Genomic DNA, 21,356 nt, shown 5'->3' on the forward strand with positions numbered 1-21,356 from the left:
TCAACCATTAAATAAAGCATACCTCAGGGCCTTTCCACTTGGTTATTTGGAGAAAGGATTTGAGGCATCCATGATAATAAATTTTATCTGGAAGAAATTTATCAACCTTGGTAAATGTTAAATTGTCCTTCTCTGTATCATAACAACTGCATGGAATAGTCAATGATATCAGGGCCTTTCCAACTAACTCAAGATTTATGAATGCTAAATCAAATGTCAAAGAGAGATGAGAGAAGAAAGAAACAATGAGGAAAATAATGTTTGGCTAAAGAAAATGATCTATACTAGCTTCATTTCAGGATGAGAAGAATTTGCAACCTGCCAAACACACTGTGCTCAATTGCTTTTAGAATCAAAATTTATTAATATTTTATTGCATGCTTCATTTACCATTAATTATTATAATCTTAAAAGTAACATTGAAATGATCTTGTGCTGAAGACAGTTTTATACTTTTCGAAATGATAAAAGATACAAGGAGTTTAGCACAATGTGATCCAAATTATCCTTCCTAAAATAAATCAGAATAAGAATTATGTTAGAAAATAGAAACAGGCATCATATCACACGGAATGTATATGTATTGGTTACAAACCGGAACGGATGCTCGGATGTATAAAACTGTGGTTTATTGGCTTTAGCAATCACAACATCAAACAGTTCAGTCCAGGAGTCTCTACAATCCATAGAATCCTAATCAACAAGCATTAAAGAATAACAAATTATTAAAAATTACATTTAGAACCAAGTGCAGAACTTCCAACAGAACAGTTAAAAGAGACATGGCCTATGAAGCACAGAGACTAACACAGACAAATCAACATATTTTACGTCCAAATATATATATATACTGCATAAAATTAAATATAAGTATCAATTATAAAATATCTAAATTGAGAATCAAGATGACCACCAAACCAAGACAAGATGAAGACCATATCAAATGAATTGGGAGACCGTTAAAGGGAGAACTTTAAATCCAGAAAGGCGCGGAAAGAAAATGAAGACTGGAAAAAATGAAAATGTGAATGGAGGAAGGCGTGAGAACTTTTCAAATGCCTAAATAAAATATTTTTGTACAAGTTGTAAAAATCTTTTGCATCTGATTTTTTTAGATAAAAAAATATAGATATAGATGTGTTCATTCCATTGTAGCTGTGTCTGACAAGCATCGGAAGTGTGTCGAAGGGAAGAACAAAAAGTTTTTCCTTAGAACACTTGTCTGAGGTGTTTGACATGTGTCATTCGGGTGTTGTACTAAGGTGTTTGACAAGTGCCGAACACATGGAAACGTCTTAACCTATAGTGTCAGTGCTTCATCAGACCTGACTACCAAGTGTCAGTGTTACCCATCTGAATGTAAATTTCACTATTATTTATAACTGACTGCATTCATTATTCCACATACGTTCTACAGCACTGTTTGAAGAATAATTTGGCAAGTTGCAGCAGGATAAATGAATGCTAAAGTAGAATTGGAGCTCTGACTGATCCAAGATTGATTTACATGCCACATAGACATTAAGTGTGGAAGATCACTATCTAAAGTAAAATATATTTATATATATATATATATATATATATATATATATATATTATTAAATTCTTACGGTGCAGTGAAGGCTATAGAAATCATTCCATATGATAGTATGATGCATACAAAATGTATGGATATGATTTCATGTTGATCAAATACCTGTAACATAAAACGCATCCCACCATCGACAAATGAATAAGGAGAATTAGTCAACAAGAAAAGCTTCTTTCCTTTCTCCTTTAGCATCTTGAGAAAACATAAAATCTCTCCCTGAAATATTCACCCATATGTAACACATTTTAACAGAATTCAGAAACTAGATCCTGAAATAGATTTTTGTACAGATTGTATATCGCTTATTGCAGAATATGTTGATCGTATTAATTATCAGGTTAATGGAAACGAGTAATATGTTTTGAACTTACATTTTTCACCAAGTATCTATGCGGATCAGAGAGAATTCCCCTATGAACCAGGCCACTTCGGTGGACATGATCAATTGCACGAACAACATCTTCATAAATGTATGAAGCATCAAATTCTAGCTTAGCATCCACAAAGTACTGCACCATATCTGCAAGGAGGCATGCCTACCGAGTAACACTGTAAACAATTAGCTATCAACCTAAGGTTTCATGGAAGAAAGAGAATTTATAATTTAATAAGCTGTAAAGGAATTAGAAAGTGAAAGTGGCAGCATCGTTATAACTTTGAAGAATTTTCAAATTTTGAAGAGATCAACATTGGATTCCTCAAAATAAGACCCTTAGTTTGACCGGAAATTACCAGTTTTTGGGATCATTTAAGGCTTTTTTCCCCCTTCAAAATAAGCAAAAGCATATGAGCCTAAAGAGGAACACATTCTATTGAATTGCAACTAATTTTCTGTTCACTTTATATTTGATATATAAGCACTGCTTTTCATTAACTAAGGATATCGTCATGACTCCCGGTGCTATTCTTTATCTCTTACAAAATCAAAATAAACAGATATCTAATTGTGCACCACATCCTATGTCCATTTCTTCTGGTATACTGGGGTAAAACGGCAGAGCCCTTTTGGTTGAAAATTGAAGGTCCTATGTCAATGGAAGTCAATCATTTGTCCCAAGTACAAGTTCACCGAGGCAAAGCTTCAACATGTCACAGTACCTAGAGCCCTCTAGTCATGCACAGACAATTATTAACAAACTAATTATTAATTACTGACTGGGAACTTACCTCACTAAAGCAGAAGAAATCCATCAAACCAACCAGTGACCGAGCTTGATCCCGACCAATATGCCGCGTGCCATAAACCTCACGTATTTCACGTTGGCTCAGCTGTAAAATTTGGAAGAACTAAATTTATGCAAAATCATTTTACATATTTCATATTTGCTGCAACAGAGAAACTACGCTCAATGCAAGCAATCAGTATGTCCACCATGCAATGTATAAAATTCCAATAAAGCTTTAATTGTGAGTTGATTTACACTGACACAGTACATAAAAAGTCAAAAACAAAACCAAAGTGATAACAGAAACTAATATGGTGCTGCATAAAAATAAAATGTGAAATGAAATACCCTCCGTCTACCAAAGTAGCATCCGTCGGGCTCAATTGAACCAAAGAAATCCAGCTTCAAGAGGCACCCTTTTGACTTATCATAGTATAGGCCTCTAATAGGAAAAGCTGGATCATATTTAAAACTCATGCAAATCTCGGGATACCTAAGCTGAAAGAAGTAACAAGAGTAAATGAAGAAACCAAAATTGGAAGAAACACAAACAGCAAAAGCGAGTTAGTCAAAGCTAACCTCATTAACCATGTACTCTTTGGCAAGGTCATATATCAAAGTCTGCAAATGAGACGAGTAATGTGCCAATGTGTAATCATAATCGAAACCATAAACTTGTAATCTGTCCAATCTCAAGTTCTTATTCACATATATGCCTAAAATCCAATACAAAGAAAAGAAATCAAAGATATCAACATTCACAAACAAATCATGCACCTAATCATTCAATTTCTTTGAAAATAAATCAACATTCATAAGCAAGGAAGTAACCTTTAGGATTCATTTTAGGCATTTCTTTGAGCGCATCGGGAATCTTGAGAAAACTCTGTTTGGCAGCTTCAAATTGACGACGAAGCGTGGATATCTCTTCATCCTCAGATTGCAATATACACTGTTCCGAAGATTCAAAAACGGTGTAACTTCGAGAGTTTCCACAAAACCCTAAAATCAAACACAATACTCAGCTCAGTGATTTCCCGCCCAATCGAGAAACGCATATATTTGTTGATTTTTAGAGAAGAAAATAAAAAACAGGTATAAAGCATTTATGATGATAACTAATATTGAATTGAAAATTTAAAAATAAATGTGAGAGGGAAAAATATAAAATAATAAATAATAAATAATAAAGAAAGTGGTTAATAGAAAAAAGACCTTGTTGAAGTGCAGAAAGGAGCGTGCCCTGAGAAAGAGGAAACAGAAGAATGAATGAGTAACGTATTGAACAATAGAAGAATAATGAGTAGAAGAATTCGTACTTGAATGGAGAAGCGGAGAGGAAGAAGGGTGCGAGAAGTAGTACGAAGAAGAAATGCCATTTGATTTGAAGTTGAAAGAAAGATTTCAAAATCGAGTACGAGTGGTTAGTTGTTGGGAAGCGGGTATTGATATATATGCCTTGAAATTTTGGAGATAAAACACTTGATTTTTTACGCGCCCATTTCGATGCTCTTTCTGTTCTTCAGTGTTAGTATAAACGAATTCGGTTTTTGTACAGCAACTGACAATGTTGAATGGTGCGTGGAGCTGTGGACACAAACAAACAAACAAACTGATATTTTCTCCTTTCTACTGCGTCATGCCGCGCCGTCTCATTTATGCAACTTTCCTCTTCCTTTTTGTGTTCCGAATTAATATTATCGCCATAAATATCTTTTTCCCTTTTTTCTTTCTCCTACTAAATTTTGTATTTTAACTACAATCAAACAAAAATTATTTATACCTAACCTAATTAATTATGTCTTGACTAACGGTTATGTGGCTATGTTTAACCAGTCATCTTGGCTTCCACTATCTTTAACAAGTGACTTCAAGAAATTTTTCTCTCTCCTCTTCAATAAGTCACTTATTTGTAAATAAATTTATCTTAAATTAAATGATTTTTTCAATAATATCGATTTTTTTTTAATTGTATCTTCCGATTAATATTACGTATATTACTTTTATCTACTTTATATTAATAATAACGATTAATAGATCAGCAGTTAATAATAATAATTTTATAAAAAATAGTATTTTATTTTTCTTTATATATTTTACATAATCTATGTTAAATGAAATAATTGTAGTAGCCATCTATTATAAAAAATTTGTAAAAGTACTAATTAATTATTATAAGATGTAGGAAGTAATTGAGAAATATTCAATATTATATCTAATATATTTTATTGGATTGTAAAATATCTTCTCAAATATATGAGAGAATAGATAAATATGAACATTTGAATAAAAATAAAAGGTTTTTTATTATTAAGAAAAATAAATAAACATTTTAATAGTACAAAAATGAGTAATAATGAATTGGGTGGGGTGGTTGTTTTTTTCAAAACAAAAACATTAATGTAAAGATATTAAAAACGAAAGAACAAACATAAATTAAAAAGACTTTGATCTAGTATAAAGAGATAGACTATTACAACATAGTAAATTTAATTTTGAATTCCTATTAGAATAAATTTTCATATTTATTGTCTAACACACTTATTATAGAATTATCTTCGATAAAGAAAATTTATGAAAAAAAAGAAACAAACCCAATTACATATTTTTGAATTTGATTCAGATCCAGCTATTGATCCAATACACTTTTTGTCAACGAAGTAAATGTGTTAATTATACTGCTAAGTATGATACCTTCACTAATGACTCCCTTCAAATTTGATCTTCTTGTTGTTGATGTTGTGTTTCTCGTTTAATAGTGTTGTTTTGTCTTTCTTTTTATGAATTGACTTTGATACGCAAAACATCTTTTTGTTGACAGCCATGCAAAACATCTTATATATAACTTTCAAGTTGTTAAATTGATTAACAATTTCATAAATATTTTATTGGCTGGAAACACAAATTAAATCCAACAAACATAATACTACCTCTTATTCCAGTCATAAGAAGAAAAATTTAGAGATATTTTTATTTAAATGGACTTTTGATCTCCAATTTCATCAAAAATAAACTTTTAGTTATTTAATTTCTAAAATTAATTTTTTAATCTCCCTGTTATTAATTCTCATGATTTTTTTTAATCCTACTATTTTTGATGATGTTGCATTCTCATTAACTTATTTTTGTTATTAATTTTGTTTATATATTTATAAATCAATTTTTTTTATTTAAATATAAATTAATTGTTTTAAAAAAAATATTTAAAATATATTTCTTATTTAACTTTCATCCGTAACTTCAGATTTTAAAAATTTTAAATTTGATTTTAAATATTTTAATATTATACTTCATATTTAAAATAATTATATTTTTAATATTATTTAATATTTATTTTATTTATATATTAAAATTAATTTTATTTATAAAATAAAATTTCAAAAATTAAAATATTTAAAAATCTTTATTTGTGCAACAATAATTTAAAATATTTAAAATTTATTTTAATATTAATTATTTTATTTTTAACATAAAACTTAATTTTTTTAATATTTTAAAGTTTTAAATAGATAAATCTTATATAATATTAAAAATGTAATAAATTTAAATATGAAATATGATATTTTAACTATTTTGTATAAAAACATTTTACATTACTTAAAACATTTAAATAACATAAATAAATTTAATTTTGATTTTAAGAAATTTAATATATAGATATATAAATAAAATGAAATTTATTTATTTTTAACATTCAAATAAAATAAATAATAAAAATAAGTTAATTAGAATCCACATTGTCAATATCAAAAAAAGTAGAGACCCAAGAATAAATTAATAAGGGATTAAAAAATCAATTTTAAAAATAAAAATTAAAAGTTTATTTTATACCAAATAGAGTATCAACAGTTGGTTCAAACCTTTTCTGTTTTATTTATAAAAATAGATGCGACTATAAGAAAAGTATTTATCATTTAAATGATTTGGTGCTTATCGTTTAAATGTTGAGGAATGTATTTAATGTCTTATATTTTTCAATAATAAAATATATTATAAAAATATTCAAAAAGTGATAATAATAATAATAATAATAATAATAATAATAATAATAATAATAATAATAATAATAATAATAATAATAATAATAAATAAGTTCATCGGAATTTATGTTTTTGATTTTTCGTCATTTAATTGGGAGAATATTAATTACTTGTAATGATGGTTCTGTTTTTCTTTTTTTTTTGCGCATAACAGTTTAACTTTTGAAATTTCATCTAAACTTGTTTTTTAAAATCAACAAGTCAAGCTGCTATACATGACATCCGAAGGTCCGTGTCAAATGATGCAGAAAACAAACTTGGCAAATTGGAATTTGAAATTAAGAAATACTCCATAGAATTTCCATGGCTTAGCTGCCCTGTGCACGAATGAACGGTTTCCCTTAACAGAAAAACAAAATCATCTGTCAATTCACAGATCACGAGTGCCTACACTCAGGCTTGCCTTGATTCTAGCCACCAAAAATTCTTGTAATTGAACTTGGCTCTACCAAATGTAAAGGGTACTTTTAATGGAAGTGCATATTTGTAGCTGTTGATTGAACATTCAAGGTCATAATAACGACAACAAATTATCTACAGCCACTGCAAAAGGTATCAAACTACGTGGAACTAATGCTTATCAAAAAGGAAAGAAAAAAAGGTACATGGAACTAATGAAAGCATCTTTTGAAAGTTCAATAGTTTCAGTCCTCTCATATCAATGAGATTTAATGAATACGAGACAAGGTTGAACAAGCTTAAAAGCATATTAATATTTAATACAATATAATTCAGCAAAATCATCGACTCAATGCTGCTTCATGCACACCTATTTTAATGGTATGTACAGCTTACAGTGTCATTAACATGCCTCCACCATATAGTGTTCTCACTCATAAGGAAGAACCAATGAACTTAAGATACAAACTTATAAAGGAATCCTCTTACCCTTTATACTTTCCTCTCAAGACGGTGATCCATACACTCTAGAGTTGAGTCAGAATGACAAGGGGATTTAGTTTTTATTCCTTCTCGATACAATCTCTGATGCCCAAGCTTTGCCAATTTCAGTTTGGAACTTCCCTGCAAAACGTAAGATTTCCCCCATAAGTTCGTCAATTCTCTTTGATCAATCATCATTAGGTATTTTGATTTTCCACCATTTCAAATAAATATAGTCCGCTTATTGTTTCATGAGTTGCAATGGGGGGAATGCATCATCTTCATTACTGAAGTTTAAGTGGATAAAGGATATTTGGACTACACTAAATGTCACAATGTCATGTTTATACTCCCAAAACTTCGGGAATGAGAAAATGGAGAAGTTCAATCAAAAAAAAAAAAAAGAGGAAATTGCTCCATTTCCAGCAATGGGTGTGTTTTATTAATTTTGGCAACAAATGATAAAATCTTTCAATGGCCTACTAACTTCTGCCCCCTCATCTTCTCTTCAAAGCTCAAAAATGTTAACCAGCTGAACAAAATATGAGAAAGATCAAAAGATTCAAAACCATAGGATCCATCTACATAAGTAATTTGAATGTCAAATGGCATTCAATCTCTTGATAGGAACCGGGTGCAACTAAGGCATAATTAACCAGTAATGTTGTCCCATAAAAAGATTCCAGCCAGATATAAAAATCATTAAAATTGAATATAATCTGTTATAACGAACACTACCATATTCAGCCAAAGTACCACTTCTCAGCTTCAGATCATAACCAAGTGAATCATACTTTCAAGTGCAGATTTGCATACAAGGAGGCTGGCTACCAATAACCTGGCCCATATATATCAGTAGCATATTACTTGGCTCCTATTATGAGATAGTTAATTATGCTTTAATATTACTTGGCCATAGGTATTCAGTGTATATCTAACCAACCAACAAATATTCAAACAAAGGATTGATGCACTTTAGGGGAATAAAGTGCAGCAATAACCATTGATTAAAATATACTGATAAACTATGAAGTTGTTGAAATTTGATTTTTGATTAATGATTATAAATCCACACTTTGTCTTTTAAAGTAGTCAGATACTTCAACAACTGTAAGTTATAACAAGAATAAAAGACAATGCGTACAATCATACCGGCAGTTGACTGGAAAAATTCATCCAAATCCTTTCCTTGCTCTGCACAAATCCATAAACAAAAATGGCAATCATCAACATATCCATTTATTCCAATGTTTGTACTCCTTCTGGCCTCAATCATAAGCAGAAAATAACTCATTGGTGATTCAAAATAAATAAAAAACTCAAATAATTTCACATTATTTAATGATATCACTCCTAAAACACCTTTCAATTAATATAGATTTCATTTTTCAATATCTTTTTTATTCCTATGAAACAAGTTCCCAAGAAGAGCTGTTTGAGGAATACTATTACTTGTTTTATTAAAACATTAAACAAATTAATTGTAATCAATTAGATATTATGTACCAGAATTCAAAACATTTATAAATGTTCTACTTATTAGGTTTTGTCAAACGCTTTGAAGCTAATGCAAGACAATGCAGGTCTATCAAATGGCATAACACAACACCAAACTACCGATAAAACAGTTCTAAATCATGAGTATTATATATGAATACACAATTAATTCAAGGCCTTAAATCATCATCATTATTGTAATATGATTTATCACTAATGGTAGCCTATATATAACAAACAATGAAACTCTGAGGTAATTAAAATATTAGTTATATTGCCAAAAGTTTAACATGTCTTAAGTTCAAGATCATTTGCATAAGTTTATTGCCAAAATATACGTTAATCTTGAAGATAATTACTGTACAGAGATTGACAAATAATTCAAATGGTTTGACAAGGCCTGTATACTGTTATAATAAAGAGAAACAGTATAAGGAAAAATAAAATTAAAGAATGCCCTCACCGTCTTCATATTCCAGGGCTTGAAGTATCATCTCTACCTGTATGGAACAAAATGTGGCATAATCACTATGAAACGAATTAAAATAATCTGTGCAGTAAAATATTGACAATAAACTAGCTACTTGTTGCAATGGTTTCTTCCTTCTAGTCCTAAACTTAAAAGTCTGCAATGGTCCAAATGCAACCTATCGGTTTCCATTTGAATTGAGGGAAGGAAAAGCATAACACGTGATTTAAATTGAAAATGAGGACACAAGGATAGAGAAAAGGTAAATCAATGTTGGAATAGGCAGCATCATTTCATATTATATCATCTTCCCCCTTTTGATTAAGATATCTAGCCTTATGAATCAGAAACATTAACGTGCATAAATCAATATACTATTCTTGATAAAGCTGAAGAATATGTCATGAGCCTACAAGTTGGTAGAGACATTTGCTTGCGTTGCATGTTCCCAGTTCAACCCCCCTGATATGACATCCCTTTCCACCCTTCATCTCCCTAATACATTGATCTTTTTTGTAAACAGTGTAACTCTCTTCAACAAATGAAAAATTTCACCTTCCGTTCATTTTCCTCCAAAACAATCCATCCAACCAAACATCCTCTGGGGCACCACTCTAGCAGGGTATACCAGTATAGCATCCAACGCACCAGCCAAAATGTAAAGCAAAGGTAAAGCCCAGAAGTCAACCACTGAAAGACGGATTAGGCAAAAAGCCACAAACCTTGTCAAGGTCCTTGACAAATTTTGCTTCTGGAGAAGAATTTGCTTCATAGTCTGTCCACAACTCAGTTATTTCCTTTCCTTCAATATGAAAATTCAATTAAAACCAAGAGACGTGAGTTTTCTAAATTCTCTCATTAATAAACTCATAGACAGACAGGGTGACAAGTAAGCACCTCTTGATCCTTCTCCAATTATTTTGCACATATACTCAAGTGCTGCTTGTTCTCGTTGACTCTTTTCTGCTTTTGAAATTCCATCCATGGGGGTTATGTCCCCTATCATTGCTATTAAACAAAGAACCAGAGTAAGCAAATCAATTTATATCTCCATGGAGCAAGCATGGATGAGAAATATGATGATAACATGATACTCTCATGTTCAAGCTTCTGGCATTTCAAAAGCCTAACAACTGCATTTTTAACAAAAACAACAGAGATAACAAAATCATTGTAATTTTGTATGCATCAAATAAACGACAAGCATTATGTTTATAGGAGCATGTGAATACTAAATACTCCTTTCCTAGACTCTGTCGCTGAACACGGAACATTGTGGTCTTCTAGAGCCCTCTGAATTAGCCCCTGTTAGGTATGCATGCTAGGCATAACTGACAGTAGTTAAATTTCAGTTAAGTTCTGTTATAGTTGATTAATCTGGATTGTTAGCATCTAGAAGATTATGTATTATATATATATATATATATATATATTATTGGTTATGCATTGTGAAGTTCAAACAAACACTAATCAAATTCAGTTTCACTTAAATTCTTGAAAATACATAATTCAAATTCTTTCGTGTGGACTTCTACTCTTTAGGCATTTGTCAATTTCTCACCAAGAGTGACAGAAAAGTAAAATGGCTGAGAGAAATTATTCATACCACACAAATCTATGCCAATTTACACCATAAGAATCTATTGCTGTCAAGGTTACCATTCACAACGCAAAATTATTCATACCTTATCTATATTAAATTTAAACTTTCCCATGTATTCACTCGGCCTCTTCCACATTCCAATGGTTTACACTCCACCAAATTATTATTCCCCTGGCTGACTTCAACCAAACTTGTCTCGAATACTATTTGCAAATGATATATAAGAAATACATAGCTACTTTTACCAGATGTAGACAAATTATATAGAGATCAGCATACCTTCTGCAATGTCATGAACAATAGCCATTTTTATGCACCTGAAAATTAACACACAAACAAGTTTCAGAAAATCTAAACTCAGATTTGGGTTCTATCAAAAAATTGTCATTACTAAACACATAAACAGCTCGAAAGAAAAAGGAAAATGGATTAACTTGTTTCGGTCTAAACCGGGAACATCTGGTGCAATCAGAGCCATCAAACTCATTCGATACATATGATCCGCTATAGATTCTGGATTCTTAACGTCCCTTCTCACCCATCCTGTTCTCTTTGTTGTCTATTTCACACCAAACACACAGTATCCAAACAAGTTAAAGGACTATAAATTAAAAGAAAAAAAAACGGAAATCGAAGAAACACAGTCGCAATCGAACATTCGTTAGGTTTGCTTAATGCTAACCTAATAAAACTATATTACAAACCGAAACCACGTTTAGTTAAACAAGAGCTAACAATTAGTAAGCGAAATTAAACTATGACCAGCGCAACATCCAATTTTGGACATCGAACTCTCGCGACTCATTTCTTTAATTGCTCGAGAAGCTAAGAAGTGGATTATAAACCTAATTTATGGAGACGTACCTTGAGGTGGTGACAGATAGAGAGAAAATCGATGACAGAGAAAGGAGAAGGGGAAGCATCGCGAACGGGGGAAGAAGGCGGATGAATGGTGTTTGTGTCGGAGGTGACAGCCGATGACGGCGATGATGATGAAGGTTCAGCTGCCATGCGATGAGTGCTGCTGAATATCAGTGCGGAAGGAAGGAGCGATTGATTATAATTTACACCGGAAGTTGAAATAAATCGCATCTCACTCACTAACGAATTGTTTATTTATTTTTTTAACAAACTACTAATTTTATTTTAATCAAATTTTACAAACTGTTAATGATTTTCATTTATAATGTAAAAACTATTTGTGCAAACATTCTGTATAGATGAAATTCACTGTTTATCTTTTTTTAATAAATATACACATTCTGAAACTAGAAAAACACAATAACATATTAAAATAAATAATATATACCATTAACTTACACTTATAGTGTATAATTTTTTTTCTCTATTTTTTTTCTAAGTTTAGTTATGTAATGTTGATTATATTTAAATAAAATTATCTGTCACTTAAAAAAATATTAGAATTTCGTACTTTTATTAGCAAACATGTAAATCAATAATTTGCTTTCTAAAATTGTAGAGGTCAAGTATTTCCTCTCTTAAATTTATAATAAACAAATAACATTCAAATTAAATGATATCAAACAAATTAATCCATAAACTAATCCATCTATTAACCAACTCAGAATTGTGTTAGAAATAGGTTAAATTGACTGATTTATTAAATATGTCGTACATGAGCTAAATTACTTAATTTTACAAACCAATTTGAAACTCAAATTTTTTAAAAAGTGAAATTCCCTCGCATCATATCACAAATTAAAAATAAATATTAAAATTAAATAAAAAGGAAAATAGATAACTACATTGAAAACAAATTCCCTTATAATGAATGCAAGATAATGTACAAGTTAATAAAATAAAAATAATTAACTAAAATATCAGTATTACATTAGCCCCAAAAGTAGGAGATTATCTATTTGAGCACACAATAAACAAGGAGAAGAAACATGTGTGAATGGTGGTTATGATGAACATAATAACAAAAAGATGAACCCCAACCCCAATAATATTAAGTTACGAAATATAAAACGACTATGAATTAGTGGTGATGATATAAACGAGAAAATAGTAAAGAAGAAAAACACGCGAGAGACAAAATAAATAAATTAATATAATGATAAAATATATTTTTAACTGTGTAAATATTAATGCATAATAACTAATTTCTATTTTTTATATATACAAAATTTAGTATTAGATTGAATTATCCACGTGCCACCAAATACTTTCTATATTTTTCTTTATTTTTGTTTTATTAATTTTTATTAAATACGACATGTATATTCCCATCTTTGGAATTTGATCTCTAACCCCTTTTATTTTAATTTTCTTCTAAAAACTAAAAAATTTAACAAAAAGATTAATTGATCATAATTAATACTACTTGATTAAGTAAAATTAATAACACAATATATAATTATTTTTAGAGTTTGAGCGGATATATCAATAACATTTAAAAAATGCTTTTTTATTATGATCATGTGTTAGACATAATTCTCATTCTCTTATGCTTTATCATTGACGTTCATTTCAATTTTAATGTATATTATTTTGACGACTATTCTGACAAAAATGTACAATAAATCTAGATAAAAAAATATAGTAAAACAAAAAAATGTGTTAAAATTAACTATATGTTTTGTCTATATAGCATGGCTTACATTTTTTTTTATCTATAACCTTTCAAGCATTAAAATTAATCATGTGTTTTTTATACTATTTCCATAAACGTCTCATTTTTATTTGCTTTATTATTTTATTTTTTGGTTAACCTTTTATATTTTAATTGAATTTGACGTTAGGAATAAAATATCAAATCATGATAAAAATAAATTTCAAAATATTACAAACACATTTTTGCTCGATCTATGAAATTTTTATATATTTTATTATTAATTTTAATCAATTAAATTATATCATTAATAAATAAATAATTATTTATTAACTTTTTCATTTTTTAACATAAAAAATAAGAAGGGTTTGAGGTTGCATTTTTAAGATACCATCGTCCACTTCATGTTTAAAATAATAAAATAAAAATGGTAAAAATAACCAAAATAAACACTACATGATCTCTTTGAGACCCGATTATGACATAGTACTAAATTTTTAAAAATAAAGAGTTTTTTTTTTTATTTTTAATATATTCAAAAAAGTGCTTAAGGGTTAATTTACTTTGAAAATATTTTTTTATTTAATTATAGAAATACATAAATTTTAGTTAATATTTCATCTTCTCTACAATACAATAGTTATCTTCATGAGTCATGTATCTTTATATTAGAGACAATTACTTTTTCAAAATATTTTTATTTTTCCTAAAATTTGTGTTAATTTACTTTTTAAATAGGATTTAATTTTTTATAGTTAAGAATTATATATATTTTTGAAATGATGAGTTATACAAAGTTTATATTATAATTAAAAATGAGATTTTGGTTAGATTGATTTATTTGAAACTTTGAATTTTTGAAATGATGCATCTGGTTTAGGATTTATTGAAACTTGAGTATGCTTACCTTCTGTTTTGAAACGATGCTTTTGGTGTTTTGACATATGATTGGCTATTTGGAAACGTAGCATACTTTTCTGAAAGCATACATAGCCATAATGTATTGTTCTAAAAGATTACTATTGGTTCTTGTGAAATTATTTTAGTTTATTAAATTACTATTTATTTAAATTTTTTCAAAAAAAAAATAAAACTAATAAAATATTGTTATAATATACATTAGATAAATTGGGATAACTTGATCGTTCTAAAATCCGTTTTTATATTATTTTTTAATTATTAAAAAAATATTTTAAAGTAGTTAATTAGACTAGACATCTTTTCAATCTTTGCGTGGATATAACACAAGTTTACAACTTAAAAATTTTTAAGTTTGTTTTTATAACTAAAATAATAAGACTACTTTTAAACTAGTTAATTAGATGTGATATCTTTTTAGTTTTTGAGTTTTTTCAATACACAAGTTGAACAACTTGATAGTCTTAAAACTCGTATTTTTTAAATAATTATTTAAATCAAACAAACTCATTTTATTTAGTCAACTATTTTTTTTCTTCTTTTCAATAACAAAATAAAATAAAATAAAAAATAACGCATTCACATTTTCTACCAAATAACTACGTAGTTTTGATTTCTCCAACGCACAGGGAGATACGTAAGAGCAAGGTCATACTTTTGTCAAACACATTAATAAAAATTTACTTTTTCTTCTATTTCTTAAGCACACATTTATTTTAAAATCATATTAAAAAAACAATTGATATTCATTTTTAATAGTAAGGATAAATGAATATATTTAAGTTAACATTAATTTTATACAATTAATTATAAGTAACCGTATTTTTAATGGATGTCGTAGGATGATAATACCTTCTATAAGCACGGTCAAATCTCGAACTCAAATGTTAGTTTCAAATACAACTTTTTATTTTTATTTTTAAGGGTTTCCAATATTTTTCCTATTTTAAAATAAATTTTGGTGGCGACTCTATTGAATTCAATAAATATTTGAAAATTTTAGGCCCCGAGATCCACCAAACCAACTTTATATTTCAACATAAATCTTAAATGTTGATCATGATCAGACCTAGTTAGTCTTTTATATTTGTAAAATTTACAATGTTAAACTATTTTTAGTTATAATTTAATTTCAATCAGATTTATTTAGAGATAACTTAACTATGAATTTTGTAATCATATAATATTAAAAAAACATAATAAATTTTCATATAATTTCATGTTATAAATTAAGAAAAATTTCCGCTTAATTTCAAAAACATTAAAATGCATATCACTTGAGATCTCTTTTGCTTAATTATTTTTTTTAAAGTTGAGTAAGAGTTTATGTTATCGTGATTACTGCAATCATAATCCATTAAGAATTACATAAGTTAATTGAAAATTTATGAGAATATTGAATTTCAATTTTGTTGGTTTAAAATTAAGATTATCGATGTAAACATTTAGAAACATAAATAATAAACTTGACACACAAAAAAGAAGATAAAAGAACAACTTGTTGCAGAAAGAACAAAGAAAAAAGACTAATGTATTTTTTATTTTTATTTTTTGTAATTTAATGGTCTGTTTGGTTCAATTAGAAGAGAGATTTTTAATGGTTGTATTTGGTTCAAGAAAAGAGTAAAAATTTGTAATGGTATTTTAGTTATATGGAACCCCTCTCCTCCAAATCCCTTAAATGGTGGGAGGAATTTTGGCTATCTATACTCCTTACTATTTTCTAAAAATTGAACCAATCAAAAAAAATTTACAACATTACATCTGCTCTCATGTATCTACATCCAACCAAACACTCCTTAAAAAAACACATATTTATTTTATCTATTTTATTTTAATTTAAATAAACATCTCTATAACTTTTAAACATTATTATTAGATAGTAAAATTTAACTAACCTATACCCTTAAAACACCCTTTACCGAGAGTATTAAAGAAATACGAAATCATCAATGTTTAACAATAATATTACATATCCTGTCAAAAAGAAAATGATAATACTACATACAATAGTAGTATAAAATTTATCTAAGTTTGTTTTGCAAGAAATAATAAGTAACTTGTCCAGCCAGTCAATTGATAAACAAACAACCCCATATGTCAATTGGGCCCATATAAAAGCATGTCGATGGATGTGCTGTGTTAGTCATCTAAAAAACAGTTTTTCTAAACGTGTTATATAACATGAGTAATATTTGGAACATAAAATTCGATAGAATAGGATATAAATAATATATAAAAAATAAATTACGATTTTATTGTATTTATATTATATTGTATTTGTGTTTTATTTTATATTAAATTTTGTGTTTTAATCTTATTATTGATAAACTATATTGTGTTTTAATCAAATGAGCAGTCATGTGATATACTATAAGTAAATAATATTTTTTTTTAAATATTAAATTTAATTTGATAATGTTTTATTTCAAATTATTAATGATATATATGTTGTGAATTTTTTTTCAACATATTTTAACAAATATTTTCTAAGGTATTTTTTTTCTTTCCTTTTTTAATATTAAATTAATTAAAAAAAAGTATGCAATATATGCTTTAATTTTATCATATTTCTCATGTATTATTTTTACATTCATATATAGATCTTTAATTGCTTTAAATTGTGATATTAAACCAGCAACTACTATCTCATTGTATGCATATTTTTATATAAAATTGTTTTCAAGAACATAATTGAATGTTATGTTAATTTATTTGATAATATATTTTTCAAGTTATATATACGGTATAATTTAAAAGTTACACTTATTTTAAACCTTTAATTTCGATCTAATTTAAATATAGTGACTATTTCACTTCGGTAATAAACAACACACCTAAAAATCTCCCTTACCAAGAAAATATTTTCTTCTTTCAAACCCAACATTAGCCAATACACAAATTTGATCCATCTGAATTAGGTGCCCTCTCTGCAAAACCTTATATTAGAAACATTCTCAGCGTGAAAAAAAAAAAACTCTCAGCAAAGTCCTCTGTTTAATGAATTGAGGTTTCACTTATGTGTAGCAAAAGAAGTGTTTTCACACATTTGAAGAATAGATTCTAATAGGCAATAAAAAAATGTTAAAGAATAGATGCCTTCTAAAGAAACAAATAAAGTATTTGTAAAAAGACTTCTTTTTAATGTGTAATTTTCTCTAATGCTCTCTAAAACACCCCAAAGCTCAATCATGAAAACATTGTAATTTTCTAATTTGTTTGATAAACCACACAATGATCTGTTATTGTTATCCTTGATAAGACTCCACAACCAGTTGTCCCTCCATCGGTTTTTAGGCACCGTCTGCATCTAAAGAAGGAGACCACCATCAAACATCTAATTTTACTCATTGTGTTAGAAACATATTGCATATGATCAAGTGTTGCTTGGGAAAACAACAAGTCACTCGCAAACATTAAATAGGACAAAAAAAAAATATAAAAGGGATATAAGATCCACTTAGTGAAGGCCTATTTTTTTAGGCCTAAAAAAATCTGATCAACTACCATTCCACATAACATTACTTTAAACACTAATAATGTAACTCATAATGATATTGATCGATGAGATTATACGGAATTGCAACCTCAATAATAAAGATCCTTTTAGCTTGTCACAGACTTTAGCTAAATCAACTTTAATAGCAAAGAAGCCTTTTCCAGCTTTCATATTTTTCACGCTATGGATCATTTACTAGGCCGCAACAATGTTCTCATAAATATTTGTTAACAATCACCCTACGTCCTTAATTACTAACAATCTTATAGGCAGAATTGCAAAGAGAGATAGGTCAAAAGTGAGGGACAAATTCAAATTTATTTAATCATTAATTTGTTAGTACATTTAATAAAAAAAATAGTTTTTAGTAACAGTCCATTTGATAGGAAAAATCCAGCAAACCTCTGTGTCGGTAAGCTGATTCCAAAAAATGCATCACTACGTTGAGTTGAGTGTATTTTTCTTTCAACGCGTAAGAACAGTCAACACTTTACAGCTGGAGAAATCTATCCAAATCCAACGGCTAGTACTATTTGTCCCGCACTTCCACTACTACTATGTGATGTGGATCCCATCACTCACAAATTGCACAACTTGTCGCTATCATCCTAGCTGTCTCCACCTTTCAATTCCTTCCCCCAAAATTCACAATTTTCTTTTTTATCGCTATTGTTTTTTCTTTTCTTTTCTAGATAGAAACCTTTCCTTATTGGTTATTAAAACCTCACAATTCAATTCAATTGTTAAATGAGGATTGATGAACACACGGACCATACGAAAATTACGGTGCAACATTTCTCGCTACAATAATAAAAAAGTTACATACCAAAAAATAGAAATAAACAGTTAGATAAATACCGAAAATAAAAAAATAAATTATCATTAGAGGAGACAACACAACGAGGTTGAAGTCATTAACTTTCTTTACAGAAAAGAAAAAAAAAATGTAAAATAACATAAACAAAAAAGAAAAGAAATCAGGCAGGGTACAGCTGTATGATTTAGCTGTTACCTCTTCTCAAGTAAAGAATGTATTCTTTCACTTTTTTTTCTTTCCTTTCTCCCTTTTTCTCTCTTTCTTGACCGGGTTTCTTTCTTTTCTTTTTCCCGTTTAGTATTTTTACCTCCATAGCTGTAATTAAAAAAAATTCTAACAGACTAAAAAAAAAACCCAATTAATTTACAGGTTTGCCATATCCGTAATACGAAAGGTACCATTTCACGAATTTCTTTAACCCGGTTTGCAAATCGGTTGTCGGTTTATACCCGAGCTCTCTTCGGGCCAAACTTATATTCGCATGTGTAAACGGAACGTCGCCGTTTCCAGGCATATCCACTATATTCCTCTTCGCCTTCACCTTCAAATGTCGCTCCAATATGCTCACCAACGTCGGAACCGTCACCGGCGAAGTATTTCCAAGGTTAAAGATCCGATACGGAGCAGATCCCCGTTTCTTCCCACCAGATCCAGTACTCTTCCCTGATGTATCCAACGATCCAACGCATCCTTTCACAATATCATCAATGTAAGTAAAATCACGAGCCAGATCTACATGATTCTTCCCTCGATAAACGGTTATCGGTTTTCCCTGAAGAATATTCCGCGTGAACGAGAAATAAGCCATGTCAGGTCTTCCCCAAGGTCCATAAACGGTGAAAAATCTCAATCCAGTGATGGAAAGTCCATAAATATGATTATAAGTGTGCGTAATTTCCTCGCCGGCCTTTTTCGTGGCGGCGTAGAGACTCGCCGGTTGATCGGTTTGATCCGATTCAGAAAACGGAACTTTCTCGTTTAAACCGTAAACGGAGCTTGAAGAAGCCCAAACAATAGAAGGTTGAGGGTTAGCCATTTTACAAGCCTCGAGAAGCGTGACAAGACCGGCTATATTGCTATGAACATAAGAGTGAGGATTCTCCATAGCGTATCTAACACCGGCTTGAGCCGCTAAATGCATAACGTGTGTAAAAGCCACAACGTCAAACAGCTTGGCTAATAACTTAGCGTCGTTTATATCACCTTCAACAATGAAAACGCCGTGGCTTGATAAAAGAGTTTTACGCGCTTTCTTAAGTGAAGGATCGTAATAATCGTTGAAGTTATCAAGTCCAACGACGCCGTCTCCTCTTCTTTTTAAAGCGAGAGAAACGTGGGACCCAACGAAACATGCTGAACCAGTAACAAGAACGGACATGCCACCCTGTCGATGGATTTGAGCGGATGTACGAACTTGTTTCTCCCACTGGATTCCACCCCATGAAGCAGACAGATACCGGCTACCGGAATCAACGAAGCTTTGGAAACTTAGATAGGAAGCGGTTAAGGCAATTAAAAAGAGAGCCCACAAGAACATGGTGCTTGTTGAAGCGAAGCAACGGTACACCTGTCGGTTCATCATGCCGTGATTACGTTCGATCTTGAATTTTCCTGGTGTTGAAGGGAATAGCTCGTCTTCTAATGACGATGACGGCATTTTCTTTCCCAGATTTGAACAATTCAAAAATTGACTTCTTTTATGTTCTTGATTTTTGATTTTCGGGGAGAAAACGTTTTTGTTGTTATTGTGATTGGTGAGGAGAGGAGGAAGGGAAGAAGACAGATGCAGGTTGTGGAAAATAAAAAGGGAGATGTGAAATTTTCCTGCACCTGGTTTTAGACGAAATGGGAAGATGAATATATAGGGGTGATTCCTTTAGTATACGCGTGAACGCGTTAAAGAATTGACAGAGTGGAAGAGAGAGAGAGAGATTTATTTTTTTACACAAACAGGGATATAGAGGAATTTCTCTCTCTAGGGATGGACTTTTTTTAGATAGAGAATCTGTGTGTGTGATCACTGATTAGTCTGATTGTGGTTGATAAATATGGAAATTCTCAATTTTGTATTATTTACTTTTATTATAATCAATTAGCTCACAAATGTCGCGGTAAAATTGGGCTATGATTCATTCATCTGTCGTGAAGCAGGGTAGTATAAAACTGGACAGAAATAACAGTCAGAATAAAGCAACTTTTGTTAGGCCTCGTTTGTCACTCATCTCATTTTATTATTATGATTACGATTTGGAAATGGATATGAGCGCGGTATTATTAGAATAGATAGATTACGGTAGGA

At 29.7% G+C, this 21,356-nt stretch overlaps 3 protein-coding genes across 9 annotated transcripts; all 3 read right to left on the reverse strand.

Moving 5' to 3' along the window:
- Window positions 1-20: 20 nt before the first annotated feature.
- Window positions 21-4,481, reverse strand: LOC101499617 (uncharacterized). Of its 4 annotated transcripts, none has more exons than XR_012161769.1 (10): window positions 4,077-4,479; window positions 3,973-4,000; window positions 3,589-3,759; window positions 3,337-3,473; window positions 3,106-3,255; window positions 2,759-2,860; window positions 1,963-2,127; window positions 1,697-1,807; window positions 596-676; window positions 21-146 (listed from the first exon to the last, which is right to left on the reverse strand). XR_012161769.1 is itself a non-coding variant. In XM_073364794.1 (10 exons), exons 1-10 carry the CDS (start codon window positions 4,134-4,136, stop codon window positions 448-450), a joined length of 1,086 nt encoding a protein of 361 aa, XP_073220895.1. In that variant the 5' UTR covers window positions 4,137-4,481; the 3' UTR covers window positions 171-447. The 4 variants fall into 4 exon arrangements, 3 of the variants coding, with proteins under 3 accessions (XP_073220897.1, XP_073220895.1, XP_073220896.1); XM_073364794.1 differs by lacking the exon at window positions 21-146 and adding an exon at window positions 171-511 and having other exon boundaries at window positions 596-693; window positions 4,077-4,481; XM_073364796.1 differs by lacking the exon at window positions 596-676.
- Window positions 4,482-7,403: 2,922 nt separating this feature from the next.
- LOC101499926 (uncharacterized) lies at window positions 7,404-12,343 on the reverse strand. 4 transcript variants are annotated; one of them, XR_012161771.1, is made up of 9 exons: window positions 12,113-12,343; window positions 11,683-11,807; window positions 11,528-11,565; window positions 10,543-10,653; window positions 10,368-10,447; window positions 9,640-9,676; window positions 8,832-8,941; window positions 8,418-8,517; window positions 7,404-7,820 (listed from the first exon to the last, which is right to left on the reverse strand). XR_012161771.1 is itself a non-coding variant. In XM_004507721.4 (8 exons), the coding sequence occupies exons 1-8, from the start codon at window positions 12,257-12,259 to the stop codon at window positions 7,753-7,755; spliced, it is 648 nt and encodes a 215-aa protein (XP_004507778.2). In that variant the 5' UTR covers window positions 12,260-12,339; the 3' UTR covers window positions 7,404-7,752. The 4 variants fall into 4 exon arrangements, 1 of the variants encoding a protein (XP_004507778.2); XR_190118.4 differs by having other exon boundaries at window positions 8,832-8,873; window positions 12,113-12,342; XR_012161770.1 differs by having other exon boundaries at window positions 8,418-8,553; window positions 8,832-8,873; window positions 12,113-12,342.
- Window positions 12,344-19,104: 6,761 nt separating this feature from the next.
- Window positions 19,105-21,067, reverse strand: LOC101501100 (UDP-glucuronate 4-epimerase 1). Its single transcript, XM_004507723.4, has one exon. The coding sequence runs from the start codon at window positions 20,712-20,714 to the stop codon at window positions 19,416-19,418; it is 1,299 nt and encodes a 432-aa protein (XP_004507780.1). The 5' UTR covers window positions 20,715-21,067; the 3' UTR covers window positions 19,105-19,415.
- Between the last annotated feature and the right edge of the window lie 289 nt (window positions 21,068-21,356).

The sequence above is a fragment of the Cicer arietinum genome, unplaced genomic scaffold (assembly GCF_000331145.2).
Source record: "Cicer arietinum cultivar CDC Frontier isolate Library 1 unplaced genomic scaffold, Cicar.CDCFrontier_v2.0 Ca_scaffold_6121_v2.0, whole genome shotgun sequence".
NCBI classification, from domain to species: Eukaryota; Viridiplantae; Streptophyta; class Magnoliopsida; order Fabales; family Fabaceae; genus Cicer; species Cicer arietinum.

Excerpts from the sequence above, each read along its gene's own strand:
- LOC101499926 (XM_004507721.4), bottom strand. The coding sequence starts at position 12,259 with ATGGCAGCTGAACCTTCATCATCATCGCCGTCATCGGCTGTCACCTCC. Across the intron at positions 9,677-10,367 it reads TTGTCAAGGACCTTGACAAG|GTAGAGATGATACTTCAAGC; the intron begins GTTTGTGGCTTT and ends TGTTCCATACAG. Across the intron at positions 8,874-9,639 it reads AGCCCTGGAATATGAAGACG|AGCAAGGAAAGGATTTGGAT; the intron begins GTGAGGGCATTC and ends GGATTTGTGCAG.
- LOC101501100 (XM_004507723.4), bottom strand. The coding sequence starts at position 20,714 with ATGCCGTCATCGTCATTAGAAGACGAGCTATTCCCTTCAACACCAGGA.
- LOC101499617 (XM_073364794.1), bottom strand. The coding sequence starts at position 4,136 with ATGGCATTTCTTCTTCGTACTACTTCTCGCACCCTTCTTCCTCTCCGC. Across the intron at positions 4,001-4,076 it reads CTCTCCGCTTCTCCATTCAA|GGCACGCTCCTTTCTGCACT; the intron begins GTACGAATTCTT and ends CCTCTTTCTCAG. Across the intron at positions 694-1,696 it reads GGATGCGTTTTATGTTACAG|GATTCTATGGATTGTAGAGA; the intron begins GTATTTGATCAA and ends CTTGTTGATTAG.